This window comes from Gorilla gorilla, chromosome 20 (genome assembly GCF_029281585.2).
Source record: "Gorilla gorilla gorilla isolate KB3781 chromosome 20, NHGRI_mGorGor1-v2.1_pri, whole genome shotgun sequence".
Classification (NCBI taxonomy): domain Eukaryota; kingdom Metazoa; phylum Chordata; class Mammalia; order Primates; family Hominidae; genus Gorilla; species Gorilla gorilla.
Genome location: NC_073244.2, coordinates 62,770,486 through 62,779,689, shown reverse-complemented (window position 1 = coordinate 62,779,689; position 9,204 = coordinate 62,770,486). Strand labels below are relative to the sequence as shown.

The 9,204-nt window shown below is 47.5% G+C and overlaps 1 protein-coding gene across 1 annotated transcript; it reads right to left on the bottom strand.

Annotated features, from left to right (window-relative positions):
* Positions 1-5,092: 5,092 nt before the first annotated feature.
* Positions 5,093-6,361, bottom strand: LOC101141032 (probable G-protein coupled receptor 32). Its single transcript, XM_004061249.4, has one exon. It carries the CDS (start codon positions 6,222-6,224, stop codon positions 5,154-5,156), a length of 1,071 nt encoding a protein of 356 aa, XP_004061297.2. The 5' UTR covers positions 6,225-6,361; the 3' UTR covers positions 5,093-5,153.
* Between the last annotated feature and the right edge of the window lie 2,843 nt (positions 6,362-9,204).

Here is a 9,204-nt window from a genome sequence, read left to right as displayed (position 1 = left end):
ATGGGGTTTCACCATGTTGGCCAGGCTGGTCTCGAACTCCTGACCAGAGGTGATCTGCCTGCCTCGGCCTCCCAAAGTGCTGGGATTACAGGTATGAGCCACCGCGCCTGGCCATAAGTTTTTATATGTAGTGTGCTTTAAATGAAGTAGAACTTTAGTTTTAATTAACAGTTGAACCAAGATGTTATTTAGAAGGGTGTTTTGCAATGTCCAAGGCAATTGAAGCATTTTTTTCATCTTTTGTCATTAAATTTCTAAATTTGAATATGGCCTGTATTACCTCTGCTTTGGGGAATCAACCTATGTTTTATTTGTGACCTAATGCGTAGTCTTTTTTTTTTTTTTTTTTTTTTTTTTGCAAGGAGAGGCAGAGAATATCATTGCAGGATGCTGCTTTTTAAAAAATGCTCCATGCCAAGGGCAGCGGCTCACACATGTAATCTCAACACTTCGGGAGGCTGAAGCAGAAAGATTGCTTGAGGCCAGGAATTCAAGACCAGCCTGGGCAACATAGCAAGATTCTGTCTCTACAAAAAAAAATTTAATGAAGGCATGATGGCACATGCCTGTCATCCCAGCTACTTGGGAGGCTGAGGCAGGAGGATTGCTCAAGGCTGCAGGGAGCTATGACCATGCCACTCTACTCCCGCCTGATCAACAAAGCAAGAACCTGACTCAAAAAAAAAATTGCTCTAAAGTTTATTATTGGAACAGTTAGGAAATTTGAATATGGCCTGTTTATTAGATAATACCAATGGTAAAGTTCTTGAGGGAGATAATAATATTATAATTTTACAGGGAAAATGCTCTTGTTCTTAGAAGATACAGGCTAAAGAATTAATAGGTAAAATATCATGACGTCCTACCTGCGCCGACTTTAACACAGTTCAACATTTTTGGGAGGTACCTCTGAGCATTGTGCCCCTTGCAGCACAGTGGGTATGCTGAGGGCTCCCTCCCTGGGTTTCCCAGACCTCATGTCCCCGTCTTGGTCTGCTCATCATACTGGATGTACTACGGTGCATGGACAGATGGAGAGAGAGACCGACCAAATGTGAGGATGGGCAAATATTAGCACTGATATATTTAATTGAAATATATTGGCCAGGGTGGGGAGACTCACGCCTGTAATCCCAGCACTTTGGGAGGCCGAGGTGGGTGGATCACCTGAGGCCAAGAGTTCGAGACCAGCCTGGCCAGCATAGAGAAACCCCATCTCTACTAAAAATACAAAAAAAAAAAAAAAAATTAGCCAGATGAGGTGGCACATGCCTGTAACCCCAGCTACTTGGGAGGCTGAGGCAGGAGAATCACTTGAACCCAGGAGGCGGAGGTTGCAGTGAGCTGAGATCGCACCACTACACTCCTGCCTGAATGACAGAGGGAGACTCCATCTCAGAAAACAAAACAAAACAAAACAAAACAAAAGTTATCTTTAAAGGAGATGGAGGACTGACTGAGAGGGCGAGGAGGTGGGAGGGGAGCCCTGGGGTGGCCACGTTGTTTTATGGCTGGGTTGCCTGGTTGTTCACTTAGTGATAAATCAAACAAATTCCCCCCGTTCTATTTTCTTTTTGTATTGTTCAGAATGTGTGTTTTATTGAATAATTTTCAAAGTTTCAAAAATATCATTGCATCAAATTCAAAGCCACTCATCAGTAGGGGATTAGGGAACACTACTTCCGTGCACAGTATATACATATAAGGGAATACTTAGCCACCACCATTGAAAAGTCATGTGCTAGATCTCTTATGTATTGCCGTCCCAAAGGTATGCTCTTTGGAAAATACTCACGATGTAGAATCATAGCTATGGCATGCTCTATTTTTGTTGAAAGTGCTTATGCAGTGGGCGCGGTGGCTCACGCCTATAATCCCAGGCACTTTGGGAAGCCAAGGCGGGCAGACCACCTGAGGTCAGGAGTTCAAGACCAGCCTGGTCAACATGGTGAAACCCCGTCTCTACAAAAATACAAAAATTAGCCAGACATGATGGTGGGTGTCTGTAATCCCAGCTACTCAGGAGGCTGAGGCAGGAGAATCACTTGAACCCTGGGAGGCGGAGGCTGCGGTGAGCCGAGATCTCACTGCTGCACTCCAGCCTAGGCAACAGAGAAAGACTCTGTCTCAAAAAAAAAAAAAAGAAAGAAAGAAAGAAAGTGCTTATGCATGGGTTGGATACACAAAAAACTGGTAACAGTTTTCTCGTGAGAAAAAGTAACAATGGAGGATTTGGAATGAAAGGGAGAACTATTTCTCATCACTTTCAAGTTGTTTTTTTTTTAAATAATACTTTTCCCAGTTTATTTTTAATCAGATCCACTAGTCAACAGAATAGGTAGGTCTCTCTCTCTCTCTCTCTCTCTGTGTGTGTGTGTGTGTGAGAGAGAGAGAGAGAGAGAGAGTTAGAGAGAGAGAGAGACTCACTATGTCACCCAGGCTGGAGTGCAGTCGCACGATCTCAGCTCATTGCAACCTCCACAGCCCAGGCTTAAGTGATCCTCCTATCTCAGACTCCCACGTAGCCAGTACTACAGGCATCCGTCACCATGCCAATCTCTTGTACAGATGGGGTATCATCATGTTGCCCAAGCTGGTCTCGAATTCCTGGGCTCAAGCAATCCTCCCCGCTCAGCCTCCCACAGGAGTTAATTTTTTTAAGGTGCGTCTGTGTTTCCTGGCACTCAGTCACTGTGTCATTTAATCTTCTCCTCATCCAGAAGATGGAAACACTTGCTTCTATTTTATAGACTTGGAGCAACCGAGGCTCTGAGAGGTGGAGTTCTCAGGGCAAGTCAGAGCTGCTGCTTTTTTTTTTTTTTTTTTTTTACTTTTCTTTTCTTTTCTTTTTCTTTTTCTTTTTTTTTTTTTTTTTTTTTTTTTTTTGAGACAGAGTCTCAGTCACACAGCCCGGAGTGCAGTGATGAGATCTTGCCTCACTGCAACCTCTCTCTCCCAGGTTCAAGCGATTCTCCTGCCTCAGTCTCCCGAGTAGCTGGGATTACAGGTGTCTGCCACCACGCCCGGCTAATTTTTGTATGTTTACTGGAGACATAGCTCTTATCATCCTGCAGGCTGGCTTTTTCGTGTGATGGTTGGGGAGGGTTCCAAGAGTAAGGAAAGTATGAGGCGGAGGCTCAGAACTCTGCACAAGGTGACTAGCACTCAAGCTACTGGTCAAAAAGCAAGTCACGAGCCTGGCTTAGATTCAAGGTGTGAGGGAAGAGACTCCACCCCTTGATGGGAAAATCTGAAGAGTGACATTGCTAAGGAGCACGTATGCAGGAAGGTGTGCAGAACGGGGGCCATTTGTGTAATCTGCCACAGCAGCCCTGATGCAAAGCTACCATGTCCCCAGGGAGTCCCTAGGCCAGCCCTGAGATGCTTACACCCAGGTTGTGAAAGGGGAGGTTTCAAATCCCAGCTCATTGAAGCCACTGTTATTTTGTGTCTCTCCTGCAACAGCTGAATCTACCCCTTAACTATTAATTATGCTGCCAACCTCTGGAACTTGTGTGAAGTGACTTGATAAATTTCCTTATTGTTGAAGCCAGTTGGAGTCAGGTTTTCTGTTACTTAAAACACCCCAAAACCAAATTGATGCATGTAAAGAATAGTCCTTTCTGGGGATTGAAGTCCCAGTGGTCCCTGGTCACAACAGGCCATTCCCTTGGCTCTAGGTCGAGGCAAAAGAAAAAAGTCATGCAATCCAGAAGCTGTCACACCACTTGCTCATGATTCAAAGAAGTAAATCTGCCCAGGTGCGGTGGCTCATGCCTGTAATCCCAGCACTTTGGGAGGCTGAAGCGGGCAGATCACTCAAGGTCAGGATTTTGAGACTGGCCCGGCCAACATGGAGAAACCCCATCTCTACTGAAAATACAAAATTAGCCTGGCATGGTGGCACATGCCAGCTACTCAGGAGGCTGAGGTGAGAGGACCACTTGAGCCTGGGAGATTGAGGTGGCAGTGAGTTGTGATCACACCACTGCACTCCAGCCTGAGCAACAGAGCAAGACCCTATCAGGAAAAAAAAAAAAAAAAAATTATATTTTTAAGCCTCTAAACATGGAGGGTTTTTGTTACACAGCAAGAGCTAACTGATACATCTGCATTCTGGACAACAGAAAGGGGGAAATGGGGAAATGGAGGGCAGGCCCCTTCCATTTAAGGGGCACTTCAAGGAAGTTACATTGATTGCTGCCTCTTACATCCTATTGGTCAGAAAGCAGTCACATGGTTGTACCTACATGCAAAGGATACTGGGAAATGTAGTCTTTCCTTTTTTCTAGTTAAGCACCGTGCCTCATTAGAACACTGGAGTTTTACTACCAAAAAAGGGGAGGCCAGGTGCTGTGGCTCACACCTGTAATCCCAGTAGTTTGGGGAGCCGAGGCTGGAGGATCACTTGAACTCAGGAGTTTGAGACCACTCTGGGCAACATGATGAAACCCCGTGTCTACAAATTACCCAGGTAGCACATGCCTATAGTCCCAGGTACTAGGCGGGGTGAGGGGAGGTGGGGGGTGGGGCGTGGGGAGTGCTGAGGCAGGAGAATGGCTTGAGCCCTGAAGGTCAAGGCTGCAGTGAGCCGAGATTTTGCCACTGCGCTCCAGCCTGGGTGACAAAATCAGACCCTGTCTTTAAAAAATTTTTAAAAAAAAGAAAAAGAAAGGGAAAGAATGGGCCAGGTGCAGTGGCTCACGCCTGTAATCCTAGCCCTTTGGGAGGCCGAGGCAGGCGGATCACAAGGTCAGGAGATTGAGACCATCCTGGCCAACGTGGTTAAACCCCGTCTCTACTAAAAAATATACAAAAATTATCTGGGCGTGGTGGCACGTGCCTGTAATCCCAGCTACTTGGGAGGCTGAGGCAGAATTGCTTGAACCAGAAAGTCAGAGGTTGCAGTGAGCCGAGATCGCGCCACTGCACTCCAGCCTGGTGACAGAGCAAGACTCTATCTCAAAAAAAAAGGGAAGAATGGACACTGGGGAATAAGTAGCTGTCTCTACCACAGAGCTTTAGATGACGGGTTGCTGGAAGAATTCCTGAAAGAAGAGGCAGGATTTGGCAGGGTTTTAGAAGCCAGTCAAGGTAAGGGGCCACAAGCAAACTAAGAAGGACGGCTTCCAGCTTCCAGCTGAAGTCTTCCATCATTCCCGGGGGGCGTTGCCACGGGGACAGGATGACAGAAACTCCTCCTCTCCAAACGCCCTGGCCAGGGCAGAAGTCAAAGACTGGAAAAACTTTTGTTGGAAATCTCTGCCAACGAAGACGTAGAGGAAGGGGTTGAAGCTGCTGTTGACACAGCCCAAAGCAAAGCTAGCCTGGAGGATGAGCAGCATCCGGGGGTGGTAGATTTCCTTGAGCATCACCCGTCGCCACAGATGGACCAACAGCACCACGTTAAACGGGGACCAGAAGATAAAGAAAGCGCTCACCAGCACCAGCAGCAGCCTCTTGGGCCGGTTGGCGTGGACCCAGCCCTCCCGCAAGAGCTTGGCCCGGATGAGGTGGGCGCAGGTGCCTATGATTGCTAAGGGCCCCAGGAAGCCCAGCAGGAAGTGGCCAATGGTCCCTATAATGTGTCCCTCCACGACCCCTTCAATCCAAATCTGGGCAGTCTCATTGTCAGAGTTGAACGCCAAGTAGCAGTGCGTACAGCCATTCCATTTTCTGGTTGTCCGGAATTTCAGGTGCGCAGAGCACAAGGCGGCGGCCAGGAGCCACACCCCAAAGGCCAGCCAGCTCGCCCGCTGCACAGTGCGGTGGTTCAGGGCCCAGACGGGGTAGAGGACAGAGATGCAACGGTCCACAGAGATGAAGACAAGGAGGCAGTTACTGGCAAAGTAGCTGAGGAACACAAAGGTGGTGTAGAGTTTGCAGGCCCACTCTCCGAGGAGCCACTGCCTGGAGACAATATAGTACATGGCAATGGGCAGAGACAGTGAGAGCATGAAATCGGCAAGGGCCAGGTGGAAGAAGCAGACGGTGGAGACCGTGCGTGCCATACGGAAGACCGTCATCCACAGCACCAGCCCATTGCCCAGCACTCCGACGACAAAGGACGCAGACAGGATAGCCACAGTCAGTGGGCGGAGGGACCCCACCTCCTCAGACAGGCATCCGGAAGAGTTCATCTTCCTGGAACAAGAGCGATCACGTGTCAGGACCCCAGGTTGCCTGTCACTGCAGCCCCTGGTCCCCTCCGAGACCCCATTCATGATTTCTCCATTCCATAATTTTTATGGAATGCTTATTATTATTATTCTTTTAGAGACAGCGTCATGCTCTGTCACCCAGGCTGGAGTGCAAAGGTACAATCACAGATCACTGCAGCCTCCACCTCCTAGGCTCAAGAGATCCTCCCCCCTCAGCCTCCTGGAGTAGCTGGGACTACAGGCACTTACCACCATGCCTGGCTAACTTTTTTACCTTTTTTTTTTTTTTTTTTTTGACACAGAATCTTGCTCTCTCTGTCACCCAGGCTGTAGTGCAATGGTGTGATCTCAGCTCACTGCAACCTCCACCTCCAAGGTTCAAGCAATTTTCCTGCCTCAGCCTCCCAAGTAGCTGGAACTACAGGCACATGCCACCACACCTGGCTAATTTTTGTGTTTTTAGTAGAGACGGGGTTTTACCATGTTGGCCAGGCTGGTCTTGAACTCCTGACCTCGTGACCCGTCCACCAGCCTCCCAAAGTGCTGGGATTATAGGTATGAGCCACCCTGCCAGGCCTTAAATTCTTTTTTGTAGAGATGGGGTTTTGCTGTGTTGCCCAGGCTGGTCTTGAACTCCTGGATTCAAGTGATCCTCCCACCTCAGCCTCCCAAAGTGCTGGGATTACAAGTGTGAGCCATTGAGCCCAGCCTGAATGCTTTTTATGACACAATAATATTGTTCTTTTTTTTTTTTTTTTTGAGACAGAGTCTCCTTATGTCACCCAGGCTGGAGTGCAATGGCATGATCTCGGCTCACTGGACACTATAATATTGTTCTAAGTACTGGACATAACTCGTGTAACAAAACAAGCCCTCATGGAACTTACATCCCAGTGAGAGATGTCAGGTGTAATACATATAATAAATTTAGTTCATGATATCCTGCTTTAGAAGACTACAAGTGTTATGGAAAAATAATAAATGAAATGGAGGGGCCAGGTGTGGTGGCTCATGCTTGTAATCACAACACTTTGGGAGGCTGAGGCAGAAGGATTGCTTGAAGCCAGGAGTTCCAAACCAAGGTGGGCAACATAGTGAGAGCGTCTCTACAAAAAATAAATAATTACAAGTTTTTGTGGCCGGGCACAGTGGCTCACGCCTGTAATCCCAGCACTTTGGGAGGCTGAGGTAGGCGGATCACCTGAGGTCAGGAGTTCGAGATCAGCCTGCCCAGCATGGCGAAACCCCGTCTCTACTAAAAATACAAAAAACATTAGCTGGGTGTGGTGGCCGCCACCTGTAATCCCAGCTACTCATGAGGCTGAAGAATCACTTAAACTTGGGAGGCGGAGGTTGCAGTGAGCCAAGATCGTGCCACTGCACTCCAGCCTGGGTAACGAGAGCAAAACTCCGTCTCAAAAAAATAAAAATAAAATAAAATTTAAAAATTAGCCGTGAGATGGGCATAGTGGCTCATTCCTGTAATCCCAGCACTTTGGGAGGCTGAGGCTGGTGGATCACTTAAGTTCAGGAGTTCGAGACCAGCCTGGCCAACATGGCAAAAGCCTGTCTCTACTAAAAATACAAAAATTAGCCAGGCTTGATGGTGTGTGCCTGTAATCCCAGCTACTCTGAAGGCTGAGGCAGGAGAGTCCCTTGAACCCGGGAGGCAGGGGCTGCAGTGAGCCAAGATCATGCCACTGCACTCCAGCCCGGGCAACAGAGCAAGACTTTCTCAAAAAAAAAAAAAATTAGTCAGGTATGGTGGCGCATGCCTGTAGTCCCAGCAAATCAGGAGACTGAGACACGAGGGTCACTTGAGCCCTGGAATTCGAGGCTGCAATGAGCCATGGTCACGCCATTTCACTTCAGCCTGGGTGACAAAGCGAGACCCTGTCTCAATAAAAATAAAGTAAAAATAATGAGATGGAGGTTCTTTTAACTTTGGGTAATGTCAGAGTAACTTTGTCAGACAAATGGTCCCACAGACAAAAAAAAAAATTAAAATCTGGACAAAATATTAAAAATTACTCCACTATTTGAAAAAATTGGCAGCAGAAAAGTCTGTCAATCCAGAATTTTATATTCTGTGAAAATATCTTTCAAAAATGAAAGTGAAATAAGGGCATTTTCAGATAAGCCAGATCTGAAATAATATATGGCCTACAGACCACAGGAATTGCTTAAGGAAGTAAGTCCTCTAGGCTGAAAGGAGTTAATATCAAATGGTGACACATAGTGACAGGAAGAAATGAAGATCATGAAATGTTTTCTTTAGAAAAAGATCAAGGTAAGGCCAAGCGCAGTGGTTCACATCTGTAATCCCAGCACACTGGGAGGCCGAGGTGAGCAGATCACTTGAAGTCAGGAGTTCGAGACCAGCCTGGCCAACATGGCAAAACCCCGTCACTAATAAAAATAAAAAAATTAGCCAGGTGCGGTGGCACACACCTGTGATCGCAGGCATTTGGGAGGCTGAGGCAGGAGAATCGCTTGAATCTGGGAAGTTGGAGGTTGTGGTGAGCCGAGATCAGGCCACTGCACTCCAGCCTGGGTGACAGAGTGAGTCTCTGTCACCAAAAAAAAAAAAAAAAAAAAATCAAGATAAGGACAACAGGGAATGTGAGGGATGAGACAGAAAGGGGCCACTGGTACACTAAACAGGGTGGTCAGGGAAGACCCCAATAAGAATGTAACATTTGTCCATGCTCGGTGGCGCACGCCTGTAATCCCAGCACTTTGGGAGGCTGAGGGGTACGGATCACGAGGTCAGGAGTTCGAGACCAGCCTGGCCAACGTGGTGAAACCCCATCTCTACTAAAGATACAAAGAATTAGCTGGGCATGGAGGCGCCCACCTGTAATCCCAGCTACTCAGAGGGCTGGGGCAGGAGAATCACTTGAACCCGGGAGGCAGAGGTTGCAGTGAGCCGAGATCACACCATTGCACTCGAGCCTAGGCAACAGGGTGAGACTCCACGTCAAAAAAAAAAAAAAAAAAAAAAAAAAAAAGAATATAGCATTTGAGCAAAGATTTGGAGGAG